Raw genomic sequence first — 24,008 nt, forward strand, 5'->3', positions numbered from 1 at the left:
GAGAGAATCCAAATCATGCCACCTCTTGTCTCCACATGATGCAATCATTAAGCCCTTCCTATGCACCTCCTGTTTGCATTGTCTCCTTTGAATGCAAGCTCCTTTTGTCTCCTGTGTCATCTCCCTCTTGTATGTTCATGACTGCATCTCTGTCCTTTATCATACAATGAATGCAACCTCTCTGGAATCTCTGTGTTTGGCTTCTTCTGTATTTTTATTTGAAGATTGCAAGCTGTCTGGAGAGATTGATTGATTGATTGATTGTATTATGTAAACCACTTCATGGATTACTCTGGCTGAAAAGATATACAAATGCAGTCAGTTCTCTTTATCTGCCAATTCACTATTTGCTTATCGGCTTATCTGTGTGTGGGAGTCACCCACAAAGGCAGAATTGCCACCTATCTATCATTGTCTGAGGTTCTATTGTCTTTATCTGGGCCAGTGTACTTGGGATGGGATGCACAGCTATGAGCAGGCAGGTGGGAGAGGGTGAGAGAGGTTGTGGGTGGACAGAGAAGAGACAGTGGCCTCTGCATGAGTGCTGTGCAGGGGCGGGGAGGGGAGGTATAGATGAATATACAGTATAAGACCAACTCGGGATACAATTGTGATAATTCTTTCCAGTCAATAATACTCCTTGTTCTTTTTTTCAGAAAGTTGTCTGGATTAGGTTAGTTTTCTGAATGAAACAGGCATCAAACAGGGCATGCTGGAGTGTATGGCTGTCTCTCAAAGAGAAGTGCCTGAACGTGCTCCTAGCCACTGCTGCCCCCTGGTTCTCCAGAGAGAGCTGGTGGTTATCAACCTTCAGTCTCGAAAGACTATGGTATAAGCCTATAGCACCCGGTATTCCCAGACAGTCTCCCATCCAAGTAGTAACCAGGCCTGACTCTGCTTAGCTTCCGAGATCAGACAGAGAGAGCTGAGAGTCCAGGAAAACTCCCAAGCTGTGTACCTATTCTTGATGAGAAGAAGCTCAACTTCTGAGATCCCAGCATTGTCCCTTCAGAGTCCAGGTTCCACCTCTCACACACCGTTTTCCATTAATGACCTTCAGGCCTTTTCCTGCTGGGATGTGGGGCAGTGGAATTCTCAAGCCTTTGAGGCAGCCTCTGCTGAACTTGTTCCTTGCCCCATTTATCAATCAGGGTCAAGATCTGACTTGGTTCATGCTTCTCACCATCCACATTAATGGCCTGGATATGCCTCAAAGGCTTTACCTGAACAAGGGCAGAGTCCCAGCACCTATTCAAAATAGTGAGGTTTCAGCCTTAGGAGAATTGCTCCTATGCCCCCAACCTGGGCCTGGTGTGCTCCATTTGACCTGACAATTTATGCCAGCAAAATATCTGAGATCTGTGTCAACACATTGTGAACCATAGAGCAGCAAAGGAGGCAAGCACAACCTTCCTTTCCATACCAATATAGCTTCAGACAAAGTCCTTTACTAAAGACTTGTCACCCAATTGACAGTTGCACACTAAAAAGGCCAAGTGTCAGTGCCATGGATAGCAGGTACAGATGTGTCCCACTTGCACTGGGAGATGTTTGCCTGCTCAGAGCTCGCATCATGAACTGGGACAACTCTTGCTGTGTCAATAAACATTCCCAGGCTGCAAACACTGGACTATCACATTAAGAACATAAGAACAGCCCCTGCATGGCAATGCTAGCTTTCCAGGCAGCATGGCTCCCTTCCAGCTTTTGCAACAATGTATTTTTTAATGTCAACTGATGAAGGAAATGAGGGAGGAGCAGAATCAGAGGGCGCCAAATGCTATAGTCAAAGATTGACAAGAGCCACTGATACCTCCCCTTCCGGAGGGTTGAGAGCTTTCACTTTCAACCAATTTCAGAAAACGACACTTGGCTTTTCTCCCAGCACACTCCAGAAGGGATCTTTGGCAGTTTTGTGGTGCGATCTGTCTTCTGAAGAGGTAAAAAAGAAAAGACCCAAGGGTGCTGCACTGTTTTTCTAGCTAAGAGTGCCAGCAGTAGAACTGTGAGTGGGGGGGAAGAAGGAGACTCTTTAAGGGAGAGCTCACTTAGAAGGGAGCATCTAGGCTCCCATTCTTTTTTCAGCATATGCTCCACTGAGATTCTTTTAATCCTGACAAGAAGGTATGAAAACCACTACCCTCTCCAATAGTTTGTGCTCTGTATCGGTGTTCCAAGAGGCCAGCTGCCCCTAGACATGGAGGTTCTGTTTGGTTAGTATTGGCAGAGATATGAACCTATCTGCCCTGTCATTGTGTCCCTTTATCTACCTGCTTTGTCCCACTCCACTGTCAATATAAATATTCTGTAGGCGCTTTGACTCAAATAGATACAGGGAAAACAGATGAACCATTGTGGAACTTCATGACCTCTGTCCTATGCTGTTCTGCTGTTTAGTGTTCTGCCAGGTTGCAGACAAAGAGGTAGAGTCCAGAAATATACACTCTATAAGTTAAGTCAGAATGAGCTCCACTGCACACGTATTTGGGAGTCAGTCCCACTGAAGTCAATAAGACTTACTTCTGAGTAGAGATGCATAGGCTTGTACTGTCAGTGGAGTCTCCAGCCCACATTCAGAAACCCACAGGTGCTTTTATGTACACTCAAACTGTGGGTCAAACTAGGTGGGTCGTGAGCCAATTTCAGGTGGGTCCCTATTCATTTCAATATTTTATTTCTAATATATTAGATTTGATGCTCCCATGGTATGTGACTGCATTCGGGGAAATGTTACAGCTCTGTACTTTTAACAAGCTACAGTGTATATGCTTTTAACAATGATAGCCAACTGGACTTAGTCCTAGGTAAGTGTGGGCAGGATTGCAGCCTAGGATAGTTAGAAATTTTCCTGCTTGCTGATGTCACTTCCGGTCATGACATCATTTCCGGTGACTCCAGACAGATTATCATTCTAAAAAGTTGGTTCTAGTGCTAAATGTGTGAGAACCACACATTTTCCCTGTTGCCTCAGTTTGTATTGCAGCTCGAAATCTAGCACTCTCTACTTCACAGCCTGCTAATCCAGTGCTTTAAGTAAATTTATGTAAGCATGTTTTTGAAAACCATGGAGTCAAATGCAAGAGGAAATGCAAGAGGCATAAGTTCATGACAAGGTTACAGGTATGCAAGAGCAAGTGCCTGCTAGCTGCACCCTATATTGTATTTTCAGTTTTTTCATGTATATGACTCAGTCATGTGCGTGGCACTTCCAGTGGAGGAAGGAAATGAGAGAGGGGGCGTGTAAGAAAGGCCATTGGGTTACTGTGCTTTACAAGAAACACACACTTTTGGTACCTTCCCTTCTGGAAAGGTGGGGCTCTCACTTCAGCTAATTGCAGGAAATGCGAGTCAGGAAAAGGCTCTTGGCTGCTCTCCCAGCATGTCAAAGAGGCTCTAGAGCAGATCTTTGGCAGCTTTTTGGCTGGATCTCTCCTGCCAGTGAGACTGATTGTTCAAAGGGCCAATGAGATGTTGTTACGGCATAGCATGGAACCAATAAGGTGTTAGCCCTGGGGGTGTGACACCAGGGGTGGATCCAGTGTTTGTATGGGGGTGTGTGCGCGCGTGAACATTACCTTAACTCTAGAGCCCAGGTCAACCAAGCAAGTAGACCTGGGCTCTTCATTGAACTTTTGCCTCTGCTCAAGGTTTGCTGGGTGGGTAGACCTGGGCTTCTATCTGGACTTGGAACCCAGATCTCCTGCCAGGTAGACCTGGGCTCCCATTCTGACTGCCCTCTGGAGCCACCTTTTCCTGGCAGGTAGACCTGGGCTCCCATTCAGAGTCTCCTTCAGTTATGAATAGTTCCACAAATGAGGCACTATCATGGAGAAATCACAGAACTGCAATGGAGGGATTATGAAAGAGTGATTCCCCAAGAGTAATTTTTTTGTTCTCTGTTGTCCTTTCCCACCTTGATGTGCTCTTTCAGGTCTCATAAACTGTTCTTCTAACACCAAAGGGACTCCACCTGCCATGGCATCAGCCTCAGTGGAAGAGAATATTATGTGCTCCATCTGCTTGGAGTATATGACTAACCCAGTGTCTGTGGACTGTGGCCACAGCTTCTGCAAGGGCTGCATCACCAACTACTGTGAGGCACAGGAAGGACCACTGCAGTGTCCCATCTGCAAAGCCACAATCAAGAAAGGGAATTTTCGACCAAACTGGCAACTGGCAGATGTAGTAGAAAAAATTAAACATCAATCACCTAGTCCAGGAAAAGGGGATTTATGTGTGAGACACAAGGAAAAACTCCATCTGTTCTGCAAAGAGGAGAAGGAATTTATGTGTTTGATTTGTGAGCGATCCCCAGAACATCGATCACATACTGTTCTTCTCTTGGAAGAAGCCGCTGAGGAATACAAGGTAGGATCATTTGGATCTTTGATAACTGTTTAGTGTTCTATGGCAGCACTTCGCAAAATGTGCTCTGCAAACTGGTTGCCGTACCGTAAGCCATCAGCTGCCGGTTCATGGCTTGTCTCCTGGCACTTCCTTCTTCCAGCTTCTCAGAATCTCCAGAGGCTTGCCATGTGACTTTGATGTGTGTCAAGCCTTAGAAGAGACTCTGAGAAGCATGGAAGAAGGCAAATCGAGTAAACCTATGTACTGCGGACCAGCACAAAAAAACAGGTGGGGGGGGGAGAAGATGTCTCAAAAGTTGTTCACACATTTTAATGAGCTCAAATTCATGCATACCTGTACTTCATTGTAGAAAACTTGCAACACTCAAACATCTAGCAGAAGCAATTGAAGTGATGTGTGTAATCATCCCAGCACACATGTTGATGAATGTCTGCAGATCCCTAAGTTGATGAGGTCCATGATTGGTGTATAGACACCAACTGAGAACATTTTGAGCACTTGTTCTAATTAAGTAATGAATTAACTGGGTCAAGCAACTGCCTTCTGTGTATGCCATATATGTGTGAATTATAGTTTAGTACATATGTGAATTTGACACTGTTAAGAATTCGACATTTTCTTGAGATGCCATAAGAACGTAAGAACAGCCCCACTGGATCAGGCCATAGGCCCAGCTAGTCCAGCTTCCTCTATCTCACAGTGGCCCACCAAATGCCCCAGGGAGCACACCAGATAACAAGAGACCTGCATCCTGGTGCCCTCCCTTGCATCTGGCATTCTGACATAACCCATTTCTAAAATCAGGAGGTTGCACATACACATCATGGCTTGCAACCCGTAATGGATTTTTCCTCCAGAAACTTGTCCAATCCCCTTTTAAAGGCATCTAGGCCAGATGCCGTCACCACATCCTGTGGCAAGGAGTTCCACAGACCAACTGCATGCTGAGTAAAAAAATGTTTTCTTTTGTCTGTCCTAATTCTCCCAACACTCAATTTCAGTGGATGTCCCCTGGTTCTGGTGTTATGTGAGAGGGTAAAGAGCATCTCTCTATCCACTTTATCCTTCCCATGAATAATTTTGTATAATGGCAGTGCCCAGCACACTAGAAAAAAAAACTGTAGGTCTGCAGTAGCAGACTCATTGAGTGGCACTATTCCATGGAATATGAATTTCCTTCCTGGTATACCCAGAAACAAATCTCCCCACAGGAAATGGGGAGTTTACCCTAAGAAAAAGTTCCCTCCTGATAGTTTTACTTGGTTAAATAGTTCAAAGTTTTGCCCAGGTCCTTTCCATAATACACAAGACAGGTGGTCTGGATTATAGATGTGCTGTAATTGATTTAAATTAATCCATATAATCTTGCAGCAGGTCCTAACTCTGTAACTGTTGGCAACCTTCAGTCTCGAAGGACTATGGTATCGCGCTCTGAATGGTGGTTCTGGAACAGTGTCTAGTGTGGCTGAAAAGGCCAATTCGGGAGTGACAATCCCTTCCACACTGGGAGCAAGTGCAGTCTGTCCCTGGTCTGTCTCCCTGGCTATGGGCCTTCCTTCTTTGCCTCTTAGCCTCAGTCTGTTGGCCAAGCATCTCTTCAAACTGGGAAAGGCCATGCTGCACAGCCTGCCTCCAAGCAGGCCGCTCAGAGGCCAGGGTTTCCCACCTGTTGAGGTCCACTCCTAAGGCCTTCAGATCCCTTTTGCAGATGTCCTTGTATCGCAGCTGTGGTCTACCTAACTCTACACTTTCTCTTAGTATGGGATCCTTTCTTGGTGGAGACAGCTATTCCCCCATTGAGCATTAACATCATCACTCAAAATAGTAAAGAGTCAGTGACAATCTGTGATTTTCTATGTCAATCCTGGTAAAGGGGGGTTGAGGGAGTTCTAGACTGCAGTGTGCCCCCTTCTTCCAAGCCAAACAGACTTTGAGGTTGACTTTGCCATCCTTGGCCAGCCAAGGGGTTCCTAGCCAATATCCTGGAGTTCTGCACCCCCCCCACCATTTACCCATCTACTAACCTCAGCATGCATATCAATCTTGAATTCCTGTCCCACACTACATGCGCCAGTGTGATTCACCTGCTAAAGCACCACATCTTTGCAAGAACCCTTCAGCAGGTGTAAAAAAAAAACCCCAAGAGAAAAAAAATTCCTACTTAGCCCCCAAAAGGCAACCAGCTAACCCCTGACTGTGATCCTGGATGAGAGAGGTTGCTTCTTAGACAAAAAGCTCCCCGCAGCAATTCCTTGGAGGATGGGCAGAATTTCTAATCTGCAATCGAGTGAGTGTACAGGGATGTGTGACCCAGACTTCTGCCTCCCAGCATGTTGGCATTTGGCTCTTCATCAGCAATCTTGAAAAGTGCTTTATTATTTCATACAGAAAATAAACTATTGCATAATTTATCATGCACTGATTAGCTTAAAAAATATTTTTGTTCATTTTGCAGTGCATATAGAGCAAGTCTCCCTGATGCCCAACCCAGCAGTGTAGCTAGAGGGAGTGCAAAACACTAAGTTTTGCAGGGTGCCTCACCTTGGTGTGTAAGCAGGCCCTCCCCCACAATTTTTGGCCACTAGAGCAAAATGGAGGTATTTCTTCCATTTTGTTCTAGTGCCAGAATGGCTCCAAAGGGGATGGGGAGGGGCCTGCTTACACACCGAGGTGAGACACTCTGCAAAATTTTTGCACCCCCTCTAGCTATGCTACTGGCCCAACCATTGCTGCCAATGCTGCTCTACCAATCTGTTATGCCCGCATTCTCTGGCAATCTGTTGCCAACACTTCGCCTTCGCATGTACGCATGTGTCCTACACGTGTCTGACACAAATACCTGAAATTGGGGAAATTAGCAAGCCAGAGGTCAAATCTAGCAGTGTGACAAGGTTTGGGATCGTTGACATGGATGAGCAGTGCAACCAATCTCAAAGTACCTCAGAATTAGGCTAACAGTAACCACAAGACAGAGTTTTTCCAAGAAGATAGTTTCTTAAAGAAATATAACAAGGAAAAGGCACGTTTAATTTCTGGTCAGTTACAGAGTAGAGACATACTTGCAAATAGCTGTGTTTGGACAGTAGGAGTAAGTTGGAAAGATGACTGAATCTTTTTTTTGTGGGGGGGGGGAAGAGAGAGAGAGAGAGAGAGAGAGAGAATCAAGAAGGGGGGGAAGATCACCTATCCTAGGGCCAAATCCTATCCAATTTTCCGGTGCTTGTGTAGCTGTGCCAGTGGGGCATGCACTGCATCCTGTGGTGGGGAGACAGTCACAGAGACTTCCTCATGGCATTGCGGCTGCACCAGTGCTGGAAAGTTGGATAGGATTGGGCCCCTATTCTGCTGGTTGTGGCTTGAGTGCAAAGTCCTTCCTGAATAGCAGGGTAGGGCTGCAAGGTTTCCAGGTTCCAGAGGAGGAAAGGATCAAGAACATGAAGAGAGAGACTCACTACTATCTAATCTCTAATCTCTACTAGGAGAGAAACCTCAAGACATCTTGCTGAAGAGAACAGCTGGCCCTCATCTACTTGCTTCTGAAGAGGGAAAAATTTTTTTTCTCAAAGTTATAGGGGAAAAAATGGAATTTTTGGCAGGACAAAGGAGTCTGGGGAGCCTCTTTAGCAATGCATTTCCAACTTTCTGGCCTTGATTGAGTTTTCCAGGAGGACACAAAAAGAGTTTTATGGCCCATCTAGGGGGGTTCCTGCTGAACAATAGTGTGGCAGGGTGCGTTATCATTATCTCAGGTTCAGGTGGAAGGACTTCTTGAGCCTGAATCTGAAAGAAACGACCTAGTTGGGCAATTGTAATTTTGCTCAACATTCAGGCAGGACTTGTTCTTGCAACTATCCTTTTATCAGCTTTCAAGCACCCAGATTTAATTGACCACAGAGGGGCCTTTCCTTCTTGGAAGCCAACAAAATCTCTCCCCTTTTCACAGATCAGGGAGGTCTGCCCAACTCTGAAACCAAGGTGGAACCTGCATGCATGTTTGGGAAAGAGGGTGTCGCATGTTTGGGAAAGAAGGTGTCAGTAACACCATACAGCTAGCTGCAGTTTTGACAAACGTCTTGTGTCTTGATTTGAGTCCCTCCAGTGTCTGTTTAGCTAATGTAACGCCAAATACTCCAGTACCAATGATGTCCTTTACATGTAGTTTAGCCTTGAGGGAAGTCTTTGGGAAAGTAGTTGAGGGAAGGATTCTAGCCGTGAACCCTACTGCAGGGTTCAAGACTAGAATCCTTGGAAGGGTTTGCCTATTCTTGGATATGCCAGTTCTTAGAAGCAGGGCACCTGTTGTCCATTTCAGACATGAGAGGAGGGTGAAGGGCATTCCTCCCCTTCCTCATCTCACAAGGTGTTAAACACAGACTCAAATTGGTTCCAAAAAATTCCTTTCAGCCTCTTTGATGGCTACAGTGCGATACAAAAGTGATGGTGCTGGAGAACCTTCCCCCCCCATTAAAGGCACTGTAATATGGGGCAAGCAGCAAGAATATCCGCCAGCTGCTCTCTTTCTTAATGACTCATTTGATATGTTTTTATACAGAATGGACGTTCCCCACAAAGCACATGGAAACTTTTCTTTTCTCTGTACTTCAGGGCCGGTTCCGTAGCTCTGTGGAGATGTTGAAGAAAGAGAGAGAGAAAATTCTGGCATATAAGGCAGACACAAAAACGGAAAGCCAAGACCTTCTCGTAAGCATCACTATTTCATGATAGTGAACAACTGTTAGAACTAATACCTGGAAAAGTTGAATATAAAGGCAGAAGAATCAAAATGGCTAGTCCCCCCCCCCCCCAGTATTCATGAAAGGAGTGTCTTGGGGTGGACCATATCAATATTTCCTCTCAGCTGATCTGTGCTCCGAAAAGTCAGCAGTGACTTTCCTGTTAGTTCTCCTGTCCTATCCCTTGATTGTTGCAAAGGCTGACTTTATTCCTTCCTGACAATGACCTCCTCCCTGCCTACTTATTGTAGATGCAAACAAAAACGAAGAGGGAACGGGCAGCTGTTGCCTTCAGACAACTGCACCAGTTTCTGGAAGAACAGGAGAAACTTCTGCTGGGCCAGATGAAAGAGGTGGAGAAGGAGATTGCAAGGCGAAGAGATGATCACATGGCCAAGCTCTCAGAAGAGCTCTCTTCTCTTGAAAGTCTCATCCGGGAAATGGAAGAAAAGTGTCAGCAGCCAGCAAGTGAACTCCTGCAGGTAAGATGGTGGCAGAAACAGCTCATGTTCCTTTGCAGGGAAATAGCAAAGGTTTCTATGTACTTCCTTTGCCAGCACAAGAAGAGCTCACATTTTGCTGCTGATGAACAGGTCAGTTTATATACAGTACAGCACTCTGTAGGAAGACGAATAAAGGAGGAAGAATGAAAGAACTTTGTGCTGACCTGAAGAAGCAGTGTTCCTACCCCCTTTCTCTCACTTCCTCAACTGGAAAGATAGCCCCTGTTTAAAATTCACTGCTGACCAGCGGTCAAGGAAAGTAGAGAACGCTGTGCAAAGATTTTCTTGTCACTTAATATTGACACACTCCTCTCCCAAACTCTTGAGTGACATGTGCTATGCACACACACACACACACACACACACACACACACACCCCGGGCACATCAGGGAGCCAAAAATTGTTGGAAAATGTGGGGTTGGGCTACCTGGACTGTAGTAAAAAGAGGATAACCCCTTTCCCTTTCTTTAACGTTTAAATTAAAGTGGCTTAGTGGCCAGGCTGGCCACTAAGAAAAACGCACAAACACAAAGGCAGGGAGGTTGATTGAATTTTAAAAAGAAAGTTTATTCACAATTCAGGAGTCACGTACAGCATATGATATGATCAGAGGTAGTTCTAACACTTAGAAAATGGAAAAGTTCTACAGCTGCTTCCTGCTACATGCACGTGAGCAGAAGATGGCTGCTAGGCAGAGGAGCTTGGGTATGGCACATCTTCTTAGGCTGCTGGTCAGAGCTTGTCCTTGGGAAGGGGCAAAGGAAATGAACAAAAGGGCATACCTCCTGCAGGAACCAGAAAGAGGGACAGGAAGGTGGTCTTCAGTTGACTGGACAAAACTCTGTCCCCAAGCGTGTTGCACCAAATTTCAACAGTCATCACCCTCCAGGGCCTTAGAAGATTCTCCATAATGTGGCCTGTGGCTGGCACTGAGTTCCCTCTTCTGTTTCTCTCTTCCCTTCTAGGATGTTAGAAGCATCTTGCAGAGGTAAGTGGATCCCACTCATTTCATGCTTCATAATGCTGGGAATGGACTAAAGAGCAGGTGAAGGACAAGGCCTTTTTACTCTCCAAGCTTTTTGCCTTCCAAGCATTTTACTGACCAAGGAAATGTATTTCCAAAGAAACTGGGTGTTTATGGTGTTATAAGTGGACCACATTATCCTCAAGTGTTAGATGGATTAGGTTGGGGAAAGAGGATGTGGGTTGCATCCTGCTAGGGCAGGGGTGTCCAAAGTTTTTGGCAAGAGGACCACATCCTCTCTCTGACACTGTGTTGGGGGCTGGGGGAAAAAAAGAATTAATTTACATTTAAAATTTGAATAAATTTACATAAGTTTTCATAAATGAATATATGAACATATGAATGAATGAAGGTCTTGCCATAGCTCAAGGCCTACAAAAGGCCTTGCACAAAGCAAGGCTGGCCTTTCCTTTGCTGCTGCTGCTGCATTACAGACGTGAAACAACAAGCAGTGGAGGGAGCCCTCATCCCACAGCTCACACGGGAGGTCAAACAGTCGCCCTCACACTGACAGCAGTTGCCTTGGGCCAGTGTGGGCTCCAACAAATCTCCAGAGGGCCAGAGGCTCATTGGAGACTGGGGGCTCCCTGAGGGCCACATTGAGAAGCCTGGAGGGCTGCAAGTGGCCCCAGGGCTGGGGTTTGGGCACCCCTGTGCTAGGGTTTGGCAATCTCTCCCTAATCTCTCCCTGACTCTCTGGGTGATAATTTTGACAATGGTAACTTGTGACATTCCTGAATTTCAGTTGGAAGTGAGTTGCAAATTAAGTTTTAGCAGACCAAGTACCTCTGAAATGCTTTTCTAGGAATGGGGGAGGGGAGGGAAAATACCCCACAGATAGAAATAGAATCATATATAGTATATCACTTGTATGACAGTGCCCAGTAGTTATTTCCTTCAGCTCTAATCTCTTTTAACTAGGGTTGCAATATTAATAAATCAATTGAACTGATTCCTGATAAATCAATTCATCTTCTCTAGATGGTGTAATAGGAGGGGCCTGATTAAACAAGCACTATCCCAATTGTCCAGAAATACATTTGGGAGAAGGGTAGTCTCAGAGGGTAGCAATGAGTTTCACCTCTTTCTGAACCTTACCAAGATTTGCTGCACCAGGAAGGGAAAGAAGAAGGTTAAACCTTGGTGCTCTTCCTCATTCCCCTTTCATCTGGGATTGAGTGCAATTTCTGGCAAAGAAACCAATAAAAAGAGCAATCTGGGAACCCAACAGATCTGGCTCACACCAACTCATGCACCCAGTCACGCTTTGGGTAGTGATAGCACTGCTTTTGACTCTTATCAGAAAGCAAGAGAAAAGTAACTTGTAAAAATAACAAGAGCGTACGCGTATTAAGAAAGATACAAGCAAAGAGGGAAATGGGCAAGTTCAAAGCAGCCAAAACAGGCACCTGGAATGAGACAATGACAGGTCTGGAAATGAGCAGCAAAATGAGAATCTTGAAACCAAGTGTATCTACCCCATCAATTGCCCTTCAGTTGCACTTGCTTTGTTCACTTCCAGTTTAGGAAGGGAAATCAGCAATGTTTAGGGAGCATCAGTCAGTGCTGAAACAAAAGGCAGTTTTCTTCATATTAGCCAGCTTTTTATATGTGATTTGGGGGATCAAAATTCCACTTTGCTGATTGGTTGCTGTAAAGTAGATCAGCCTCCTGAACTTCCCCTTGGTCAAGGTCAGGAGGCTGAATTTGACCCTTGGAAAGGTGTGAGAATAACCTAGCAAGGTGCCTGTCATTTCCTGTGCCCCAAACCACCCCTATGAACAGCCAACAACCACTGAAGGTGAGTTTGCTGCTAGTGGCACAAAACCTGGCAGGTGGAATGGTGCACTAGTATCTCTGGTGGATAGGATTGGGCTGTTATTCTTCTTCTTTCTGCACTGTCTGAGTTCTAGTTCTTTTCTAGTTACTAGGGCATCTGATACTAACACCCAGTAAGCTTAATCCACTATTAGGAGTGTAAGATTCACAATACACAACAAAGAACACATGTCTTCAAAATGATAGAAGAGCAGTGCTAAGGTGATCTACTCCTGTCAAAGCTGTGCTTCTTTTCTTTTTTCCGGGGGCTGGGGGCGGGGGGGGATAAATTCTGGTTTGAATTGATGGTGATGAAATTTTTTTTTTTTTTCTGTCAGATATGAAAAGAAGAAAACATTTGAGAATCCTGTGGCTTTTCCTCCTGCGCTGAGATGGAAGAACTGGGAAGTCTGTGGTATAAGTCCCTTTCTAGAGTGTGCCATAAAAGAATTCAAAGGTAGTGGAAAATGAACATAAGAACATAAGAACATAAGAACAGCCCCACTGGATCAGGCCGTAGGCCCATCTAGTCCAGCTTCCTGTATCTCACAGCGGCCCACCAAATGCCCCAGGGAGCACACCAGATAACAAGAGACCTCATCCTGGTGCTCTCCCCTACATCTGGCATTCTGACTTAACCCATTCCTAAAATCAGGAGGTTGCGCATACACATCATGGCTTGTACCCCATAATGGATTTTTCCTCCAGAAACTCATCCAATCCCCTTTTAAAGGCATCTAGGCTAGACGCCAGCACCACATCCTGTGGCAAGGAATTCCACAGACCGACCACGCGCTGAGTAAAGAAATATTTTCTTTTGTCTGTCCTAACCCGCCCAACACTCAATTTTAGTGGATGTCCCCTGGTTCTGGTATTATGTGAGAGTGTAAAGAGCATCTCCCTATCCACTCTGTCCATCCCCTGCATAATTTTGTATGTCTCAATCATGTCCCCCCTCAAGCGTCTCTTTTCTAGGCTGAAGAGGCCCAAACGCCGTAGCCTTTCCTCATAAGGAAGGTGCCCCAGCCCCGTAATCATCTTAGTCGCTCTCTTTTGCACCTTTTCCATTTCCACTATGTCTTTTTTGAGATGCAGCGACCAGAACTGGACACAATACTCCAGGTGTGGCCTTACCATAGATTTGTACAACGGCATTATAATACTAACCGTTTTGTTCTCAATACCCTTCCTAATGATCCCAAGCATAGAATTGGCCTTCTTCACTGCCACCGCACATTGGGTCGACACTTTCATCGACCTGTCCACCACCACCCCAAGATCTCTCTCCTGATCTGTCACAGACAGCTCAGAACCCATCAGCCTATATCTAAAGTTTTGATTTTTTGCCCCAATGTGCATGACTTTACACTTACCGACATTGAAGCGCATCTGCCATTTTGCTGCCCATTCTGCCAGTCTGGAGAGATCCTTCTGGAGCTCCTCACAATCACTTCTGGTCTTTACCACTCGGAAAAGTTTGGTGTCGTCTGCAAACTTAGCCACTTCACTGCTCAACCCTGTCTCCAGGTCATTTATGAAGAGGTTGAAAAGCACCGGTCCCAGGACAGATCCTTGGGGCACACCACTTTTCACCTCTCTCCATTGTGAAAATTGCCCATTGACACCCACTCTCTGCTTCCTGGCCTCCAACCAGTTCTCAATCCATGAGAGGACCTGTCCTCTAATTCCCTGACTGTGGAGTTTTTTCAGTAGCCTTTGGTGAGGGACCGTGTCAAACGCCTTCTGAAAGTCCAGATATATAATGTCCACGGGTTCTCCCGCATCCACATGCCTGTTGACCTTTTCAAAGAATTCTATAAGGTTGGTGAGGCAAGACTTACCCTTACAGAAGCCATGCTGACTCTCCCTCAGCAAGGCCTGTTCGTCTATGTGTTTTGAGATCCTATCTTTGATGAGGCATTCCACCATCTTACCCGGTATAGATGTTAGGCTGACCGGCCTATAGTTTCCCGGGTCCCCCCTCTTTCCCTTTTTAAAAATAGGCGTGACATTTGCTATCCTCCAATCTTCTGGCACCGTGGCCGTTTTGAGGGACAAGTTGCATGTCTTAGTCAAGAGATCTGCAACTTCATTCTTCAATTCCTTAATAACCCTTGGGTGTATGCCATCAGGGCCCGGTGACTTATTGATCTTTAATTTATCAATGAGGTCTGAAACATTCATGAAGATGAATGCGAAGCTACCCGGGGATGAAAATTCCTCAATGTGGGGACCATATGGGACCCCTCCATTTAGTCATCCTCAGCTTGTTGGATTCCTAGCAGGCATGGGGAAAAGCACATCTTCTTCTTATGGACTATGAACTGGTTAACAATAGGAAGCAGAGAGTAGAAATATATGGGCATTTTTTGCAGTGGAAGGAAGTAAGAAGGAAGGAAGGAAAGAAGTGGGTTCCCACCAGATTACTTATTGGTATCACTGGTCAATCCCCTGTTGGCCAATCCCCTGCTCACCCCAAACTCCAGACTGCAAACTAATCAGATTGGTGTACATCAGTAGCGGATGAAGCAGGTGGCCGAGGGAGGGGGGGCTAGTTATCAGGAGGGTGTCAGCGGGCCAGTGGTGTGGGGGGGGGAGGGCAGGTGGCGTACTCCCCCTCTGTGATGCTCCATGGTTTTTCTTGGGCTTGAAGCGGGGGGATGGGCAGGTGCAGTACTCATCACTGGAGGTGGTGAGCACTGCAAAATGGCTGGAAGCGGAGGGGAGGCATGTCCGGTGCAGGGCAGGAATGACACGATGATGATGTGGGGGGGGAGGGGTGATGTTCCCACGTCACCTGGCCCTGGGAGCCAGGAGGCTCCCACATGCTACTGGTGCACATCTATACAGTTTGTGACAAGCTCCAAAATAAACTCTTCCAAGAGGGTGAATGGGCAATTGCTATAGGAGTCATCAGATGCTAACTGGCCTGGCCATCCCCAATTCTTTAGCCCTTACATTTGCCCTGAGTAGTAGATTCTCAGGGGAGCAGTTGAGCAGAGATAGCTCTTTGGTCTGGACAAGAGAATAGACAAGTAACTTGTAAAATAACTAGAGTTTATTTAAAAGAAAGAAAAATGCAAAGGGAATACATGAATGGTAAAAACAGGTCTCAGTGCTGGAGGCAAAAGGAAAACATGAAACATCAAATGCAAATAGCTACACAGTGGTCCCTATCTAGAGCAAGGTTCTCCAAACTATGGCCCACGGTCCATATCCAGCCCGCCACAAGATTCTATCCAGTCCGCAGCAACCTGCTGATGCATTCGCCGGGTAACCCCAAAGCTCTGCACCTGCTTGTGGGGATTCCATAAGAAGAGCCCTGCTGGATCAGGCCAAAGGCCCATCTAGTCCAGCTTCCTGAATCTCACAGTGGCCTACCAAATGCTTCAAGGCAAGACAACAAGACACAACCTGCATCCCTTTATCTCAGAAGTTGCTTCTGTGGAAAAGCATCCCACAAGGGTCTTTGCCTTCGGGAATTCCCAGCAGCAGCACTTGAGCTCTTTCAGAAAGGCACCCTCACTCCAACTTCTTGTTTGGGCTCTGGCTCAGCATGTGCCACACACGTACGCAGGTGGAGAGGGAGCCAGGCAGTAGCTGTAAGGCTGAGAGACTGAAGAAAGATAGGAAAAGTACCAGGAGGAAAAGCAGAGTATCCTGCTGAGAGAGGCACCTGCCCTACCCTTGGTCATATCCATTCACCAGAAGGGAGGAACAGGGGTTTCCTGCCCTTAAGACATCAATCAGAAGGGGCTGGACTAGTCAGAACTCCATCAAAGCAGCAAACTCATTCTAAACTGGCAATGTGGTCCTTCAAGCACTCAATAAAGATTAACCTTTGTTCCTTGCTTCCTCAGACATTCTGGAATCTGGATTTCACTGGCAGTATGGTAAGTTTAGAAACTGTCAGGACCCCAAGTTTACAGGAAGAGTGATTTCCCCATCCCCTTCTTTTCATCTCTAAAGTACAAGGCTCCAAATCCAATTTCCATGAACAATTCAATGGCATTGGGATGTTGATATTGTGTCCATGTTACATTTTGTTTCTTAGAAAACATCCATACATGCTCTAGTCTAGTCAGTTCCTAAATACTTTGTCTCGAATGCAGATGCTGGTGATATCTTCCTGCCTGGAAAAAGAATTTCAGGGCCTCATTACAGTTTGCCTGACAGCAGAGGCAAACTTCAGCTCAGTAGAAAATAATTGCTGGTTTCTTGTGTTTTGCACCTATATTTGCCCTCGTCCATCTTTTGGTGAATGCCACCCTCTGCTGGAGTGTGTCATGAGCCAACTGCAAAGGTCCCTATGCACATTTATGCCATAATTTGTTCATGTTAACTCATGTTAATACATGTATGATAACAGTTCAGAATGTCAGTCACCCTCCCAGCTGATTCTGCTTCTCTTTCCACCTCTGTCTCTGCCCTGACAGAAAATGTGACTCTGGATCCAAACATGGCTCATCCCAAACTCGTTCTGTCTAAGGATCGTAAAAGTGTGAAAATGGAAGGTGAATGTAAAGATCTGCCTACTTGGCCTGTTGTGCTGGGCCATGAAGGATTCACAGCAGGCAGACACTTCTGGGAAGTCACTGTGGGAAGAGAGGGAAGATGGGCTGTGGGGGTCATTAGGAAGTCTTTGGGGAAGAAGGACAAGTTTGATTTTTGTCCTAAGGAAGGGGTCTGGGCTGTGGGGAAGTTCGGAGATAAATACAAGGTTTTTGAACCCCCTTTTTCCCCTCCTGTGTCTGTGAGCCTGGAGCTTAAGAGGATTCGAGTGACTCTGAACTGTGATGAGAAGAAGGTGTCCTTTTTTGATGCTAATACAGCAGTCCATATATACACTTACTCAGGAATCTCATGCTGTGAAGAGACCCTCCACCCTTGCTTATCAGTCAAAGAAGGCCACCTGACGCTCTCTCCCTGAGGCAGTCACAGGATCTCGGGTACCCTCTTTCAGGAAGAAAGGTGAATTACAGAAAGGTGAATTACAGATCCAATAAATAATCTTCCTCATGGGCCATGCTGGTGTAATTTTCCAGACATTGACTGACCAGGAGCCCCTTTTCCAGCTCTGCAAAGGACTCTACAGGCTTCTAGTCCCTTTCACCAACTTGAAAGCGATTTTTCTCCTTTCTTTCCTGAAACTCCCCATTCCTTCTCCAATTTATTTCTTAAAGAGACAGTAACACACTAGTTGCTCAATCATACTGCATTATGCAGGGCCGGCAGTGGATCATCTGCTAGCCCACCAATCTGGGACCAGGCCAGCCAGGAGAAGCAAGAATAGAAAAACTGTACTTGCCTTCCTGGTCACTGCATGGTCCCTAATGGGACTCCTCACATCTACCCCAGCTCTCTTGCTGGCATAGCTGAGGATCTTGCTGGTGGTGGGTCCGGGATATGGCAGATATCTCTGCAATCCACCCTGTCCTGTCTCAGTCCTGATCTGCCCTCTCCTCCAGCAGAATCCCACCAGTGTGGTAATACTGGTGATATTCGGTCTCCTGGCCCTTGCACAGGTGGCAGTGCTGCAAAGGCTGGTGGAGCAGCTGCCACAATGATGGACCTCATGGTATATTGGCATACCCTGAGGATAGGATTGGGCTCTAACAGTCAGAAATAATACCAGCTCCAGCCCATAGGACCCTTGTCCCTGCTTTAATATGCCTTTTCCTGCTCCTTTCCCAGAGTTCACCTGCTGTTGAAGCAATACCCCATTCATCCTTGCCAGACAGGGAGGCAGGCATGTCATTTTGGGGAAATAAATTAAAATCTAAAATCTATGACTGTGATTGGCGAAGAATTGCACATAAGCAGAATGCAATTTTTTAGAGTGTGTTACTCTGGTATGCTTTTTCTTTGCTGACTCCCAGTTTGTTTCTGGACCAATTCAAAGTGCTGTCTATTGGGGGGGGGGGTGGAGTTAACACTCAGTGAAGTAGCAGGGAACCTTGGAGGGCTCCGAGGGGAACTGTTAAATAGATGTGTTTTCCAAGGACCTCAACAATGAGGTACTCTTCGTTGCCAAGAAGAAGGAACGGAGGCTGAGAGCTTGAACGGGGCAGTCTCTTGAAACGGCGGTTTCAGAGATTTTCCCCAATTGCTCTGTGCTGAATCACATCATATCCCAGACACCATCTTCGACGATTTGGACAGCTGAGGACTCCCCCCCCCCCACGGCCTAGATAAAACATGAAAGCAAACAAAGCCTTTAACTGTGAGTAACCAGTTCATTAAAAGGCTATAAAAAGAATTGCAATCAAGAGGTTGGAAGGAGGGAAAGACAACTTTAAGATTTTTTACGTTGGCTTGCAGCCACCCAGAGGGGAAAAAGAGAGAATGTGGATTTAAAAAGCCCCTGCTGGAGAAGTTTTTTTTCTTCTTCTTCTTATTTGTAACAAGGATGATTGGAAGAAAAGAGATAAAGGATCATCCTGTTGGAATGGTATGCATGGAAAAGAAATTAATTAATCTTTAAAGTGTGGAACAATTTTCACTTTCATTTTTGCCGCAAAAGGCTTGACTCAGGCCTGAACAATTAAAGGTATACTAACTTAATTTGACAGTGTTATTAACTTGAATTGGATTACTAACCCACCCCTTTTGGATATAAAAACTTAAAGACTATCTTTGACAAGAAGGGATGCAAGACAATAAGAACTGGATGACTCTTTAACTGTGGGAATCGGCTTGATTTGATACTGATAAGAATGATATCAAAAAATTTAAGGGATGTTAGCGAAAGCCAGACCTCATTAATGGATATGCTGCGAGAATTCAGAAATGAACTGAAGCAAGAGGTTGGAAAACTATCTGAACAAATGAGGCAAATAAACTCCTTCCTGACAAACAGACAAAGAAAAGTATGGAGGGGATGGAAAAAAGAATGGACCAAATGTCAGGTGAAACTAAAGAATTGGAGATTTTTGTAATGAGACAGGAGATGGAAAAAGCAGCATTTATTATTAGAACTCAGAATTTTCAGGAAGAAAAAAGAGGGAACTCTCAGAGAAAGAGAGCGTCCTTTCAAGAAGAAGAAGCATCTTTGGATCAAATTCAAAAAGAATAAAATGGAGAAAAGGGAAGAAGAAAAGAGAGGGATCAAGAAATATAAGGGAGTTAAGAGGAAGAAGAAGGAGTGGAAGGAGCTGTGGGAGGAGCAAGAAGGAAAATATTAACAAGACAGAGAACAAAGAAAATACTAAGATAAGGAGGGAAAATGACTGAATAATAAGTGGAAATTGTTTTTGTAGATATTAATGGATTGAATTCTTCTCAGAAGTGAGGAGTATTCCATTAATTATGTCAAATCAAGTAGATGTAAATGCAAACAAAGTTGGAACATAAATATTAAGATAATTAAAGTGGTATTAAGATAATTAAAGCAGTATCTTCTAAAGAGAATATATATAAATTGTTTGATAGATGATATTTAATGCCAGAGGAAGTAGCAAAAATGTACCCTGGATCATCAAATAATTGTTAGATATGCAAAGAGATTGAGGGAATTCTTTATTATATGTGGTGGTTATGTGGAAAGTAAAGAAATATTAGAAAATGAAATATATTGTTACAAGATATATTGAATTGTGTAGTACCATTCAAACTGGAAATATTCCTTTTAAATGTGATAGAAATTGAAGACCAATACAAGAAACATTTTATTGTACATATCAGTATAGCAGTAAGAATATTTTGGGTGCAAAATTTGAAGCCTTTTAATGATTTGATAAATAATTTTAGTTAAACAATAGTGATTGTTTAGTTAAATCATTAATTAGTATAAGGATAAATAGGATAATTTTTGTATCAATGATTTTTTTTTTTCAGTCGTTGTTGATTTCTTTTTTGAATTAAGACATGTTGTAATCTATGGCCAATATCCTCATGTGTAACCTATGTAGTCCCAGCTCTAAGTTTAACCCATTTTCCTTACCTGTATCTGTAATAAATAAATAAAGTTTGCACGCAGAAAAAAACAAAGTGCTGTCTATTGCCTTCAAGTTTAACAATTTGGAATGTTAAAGATCCACACAAGCCTACTGAGATCTGCAAGGAAGGCTCCACTCCATCTCACTCTCACTGCCATCAGAAATGTCTTAATGAGAACTTAGGACAGGGTTTTCTCAGTGACAGCACCCCAGGCTTGGGCAGCAATCCTATATACTTACTGGGAGGGGAAGCCCAATCCTAACAGGCTGCCCTGCCAGCAGAATTCATGTTCCACTGGTGGAAGGGGGTGATGCTGGCGTAATGTCACTTCCACCAGTGAGTTCTGCAGGCCACCAGTGCAATCATTGGCAGAACACTGGCTGGCAGGGAGTATTCCGTCTGCAAGGAGGGTGGAGGCAGGCAGAGCGCATGGAAAAGGATTGGGAGAGGGAGGAACAGGAGAGGGAGGAATGGGGGAGACCAGGACAAGTTCAGTGGCATGAACGTGAGGCTAAATCTCCCTCTTGCTTTCCATCACTGTTACACTTCTCAGTCCTGTGGATGCAAAATAGTTGGTGCAGGATTGAGGAGACCCATTGCAGAGGCTGTCTCCACGGCAATTGAACAAAAGTTCACTGAACCTGAGAAGTCTTCTCCAACTCTCCCCCCCCCCGCCCCAGGATGCAGTGCACCCTCCACTGCTGCTCCTGCATCAGTGGGGCGGGGGGAGGGTTTACGATTGGGTTGAAAGTCCCTTTAAACTCAGTGGGGCTTACTTCTGAGTAGACATGCCAAGGATAGCACTCTCGGTTGTTGATTTATTAAAAAATTATATGCTGCTTTCCTTTAAAAAAGGGACAGGAAAATAAGGTACAGGTTGGGCCTCGTTATCTGTGGGCATTCCATTCCCAGACCCCCACAGATGCTGAAAACCAAGGATAATGAAATCTGCACTTTTCGGGGCCCACTAGAGCTCCAAATGCGACCAGACCCTTGCTCCGTTTTTGTCTGGAGACATTCTGAGCCTTGGAGAGGTGGTGCACGGCCTCTCCAAGGCTCAGAATGCTGCCTGGAGCCAGTGGCGTAGCTAACTATCCTGCTGCCTGGTGCAGAGCTCAAGATGTTGCCCTGGAAGTGATGTCACATCCGGAAGTGACATCACTCCCGGGTTTTGATTTCACACCCACTTTTTTTAAAAGGTGAAAAATAAAAAAATCTGCCACATCCCCCAAGCTGCCTCCCCCCCCCCCAGCACCAGCTCCCTCCTACTCTCCTCCATTCCCTCTGAGGTCTTACACTGGGCTGCTCTTGCAGCCCCGTCAGGCTCAAGAGGGGGAGAAGCAGTCACCACCACTGGCACGTGCCCCACCAGCCAGGCACATTGGGCCACAGGGGGCAATGGGCTACATTGAGGAAAGCCCTGTGTGTGTGAGGGGAGGTGGGGCATGCCCCCCACCACCGTTTTGTTTGGTGGCACAACTTGGGTCCCGCTGTTGCCGAGGGGGGGGGGAGAGGAGGCTGTGGAGGCTGTGGAGAAGCCGCCAGTCCAGTCCACTCGCTGGTTCACAGTGATTGTGGGGAAGGAGAACTCAGGGCAGGGGAGGAAGTCGTGCCTGACTGACTGAAGCTCCATCCAATCCTATCTGCCCTTACCTGGGAATAAGCCCCATTGGGTATAATGGAACTTACTTCTGAGTAGACCTGCCTGGACTGGGTTGGGCTCTCAGGCTCCTGTCCCAGCCCCACTTTCCTGGGAGTAAGTCCCATTGGCTATAATGGGACTTACTTCTGAGTAGACCACCACAGGCTTGGGCTCTGAGTTGCAATCTTCTCCACACCTTCCTGGAAGTAAGCCCCATTGGCTACACTGGGACTTACCTCTGAGTAGAGGCTCTGAGTGGGTGAGTGAAAGGAAGGCTTTCCTGCTGTGGCTGGGGGGAGGAGGACCTGGGTCTTGGGGCAGGCAGGCAGGCAGGCAGGTGGGAGGAAGTTGTGACTGACTGACTGAGGCTGCAATCCTGTCCACATTTTCCTGGGAGTAAGTTCCATTGGACACAATGGGACTTACTTCTAAGTAGATATGCATAGGATTGTGCTCTTCGCTCACAACAGGAGAGGAAACTGAGCGCTTTCCACATGTGCTGCCTCCGACCATCCTCAGCATCACCTGGCAGGACAAAGTTTCAAACAACACAGTCCTGGAATGTGCTGGAATCCCTAGCATGTATGCACTACTGAAACAGAGACGCCTGCGTAGGCTCGGTCATGTCGTGAGAATGGATGATGGCCGGATCCCAAAGCATCTCCTCTATGGAGAACTCGTGCAAGGAAAGCGCCCTACAGGTAGACCACAGCAGCGTTACAAGGACATCTGCAAGAGGGATCTGAAGGCCTTAGGAGTGGACCTCAACAGGTGGGAAACCCTGGCCTCTGAGCGGCCCGCTTGGAGGCAGGCTGTGCAGCATGGCCTTTCCCAGTTTGAAGAGACACTTTGCCAACAGTCTGAGGCTAAGAGGCAAAGAAGGAAGGCCCATAGCCAGGGAGACAGGCCAGGGACAGACTGCACTTGCTCCCGGTGTGGAAGGGATTGTCACTCCCGGATTGGCCTTTTCAGCCACACTAGACGCTGTTCCAGAACCACCATTCAGAGCGCGATACCAGAGTCTTTCGAGACTGAAGGTTGCCAACATCTAACATCTGTGCTCTGAGGCCGTGCAGGAGGTGGTGGTGGCAGCAGCAGGCGACGCGCCTCCTCCTCCCTCCCTTCCTCCCTCCCACTGCTGGCTCTGGTGGGATAAGGCAAACGAAGCCTTCAGCGCCTGCAACTGTTGGCTCTCAGCAGAGGGAGGGAGGAGGAGGAGGAGGCCCTGCCGCCGCCACCACCACCTCCTCCTGCACCTCCTCTCCCCGCATTGAAGTGCCCCACAAAAGCCTCCCAAAGCCCTGCCGAGGTCTCAGGCACAGCGGAGCAGAGCTGCAAACTTCCTCCGCTCAGTGCCTGCTGCCGCCGCCTTGACCCTGGTCCAGGTTCCGCCAGCAACAGACACGCGGTGCGTCTCTTTGCCTCCTTTTTGCCCTTGCAGAGTGAGGGCGGCCCAGGGGGGCTTTTCCAACCCCCCTCTGAGGAGCTTCCCCGCTCTCTCCTGCTTACTTACCCCCCCTGCTGGGGGGGCAACAGTGTAGCCCGCTGCCTTATGAGCGTGTCTACTCGGCTTCTGGTCAATGTGCTTGGCGGGGCTGCAGCAGCCCAAGGCAACTCACCCCAATTTTGCCCCCCCAGCCCCTGATGTTGCCCCCCAGCAGCTGTAGCCTGGTGCATTTGCTACCCCCTGCACTTATATAGCTATGCTACTGCCTGGAGACTTTTATCCAGCAACTTCTAGTTTTTGGTGAAAACTGGAAGTTGTTGGCTCCAGGTGGATTTCTGAGCCTTGGAGAAGCTGTGCACCACTGTGCTCAGTCCCTCTGAGACTCCGAATGCCACCCAGAGCCTTTTCCCAGTGACGGTTTTTTGTAAAAACCATAAGTTTGCTAGAAAAAGGCTCTGAGTGACATTCTGAGCATCAGAGGCTAGGCATGGCAGCATGTGGCCTCTCTGAGGTTCTAAAAACCTCCCAGATGTG

At 46.4% G+C, this 24,008-nt stretch overlaps 1 protein-coding gene across 1 annotated transcript; it reads left to right on the forward strand.

Annotated features, from left to right (window-relative positions):
• Positions 1–1,854: 1,854 nt before the first annotated feature.
• LOC136641795 (E3 ubiquitin-protein ligase TRIM39-like) lies at positions 1,855–20,420 on the forward strand. Its single transcript, XM_066617831.1, has 8 exons — positions 1,855–1,940; positions 3,932–4,368; positions 8,974–9,069; positions 9,353–9,583; positions 10,571–10,593; positions 12,786–12,904; positions 16,308–16,340; positions 16,884–20,420. Exons 2-8 carry the CDS (start codon positions 3,976–3,978, stop codon positions 17,375–17,377), a joined length of 1,389 nt encoding a protein of 462 aa, XP_066473928.1. The 5' UTR covers positions 1,855–1,940; positions 3,932–3,975; the 3' UTR covers positions 17,378–20,420.
• Positions 20,421–24,008: the final 3,588 nt, after the last annotated feature.

The sequence above is a fragment of the Tiliqua scincoides genome, chromosome 2 (genome assembly GCF_035046505.1).
Source record: "Tiliqua scincoides isolate rTilSci1 chromosome 2, rTilSci1.hap2, whole genome shotgun sequence".
In the NCBI taxonomy this organism is placed as follows: Eukaryota; Metazoa; Chordata; class Lepidosauria; order Squamata; family Scincidae; genus Tiliqua; species Tiliqua scincoides.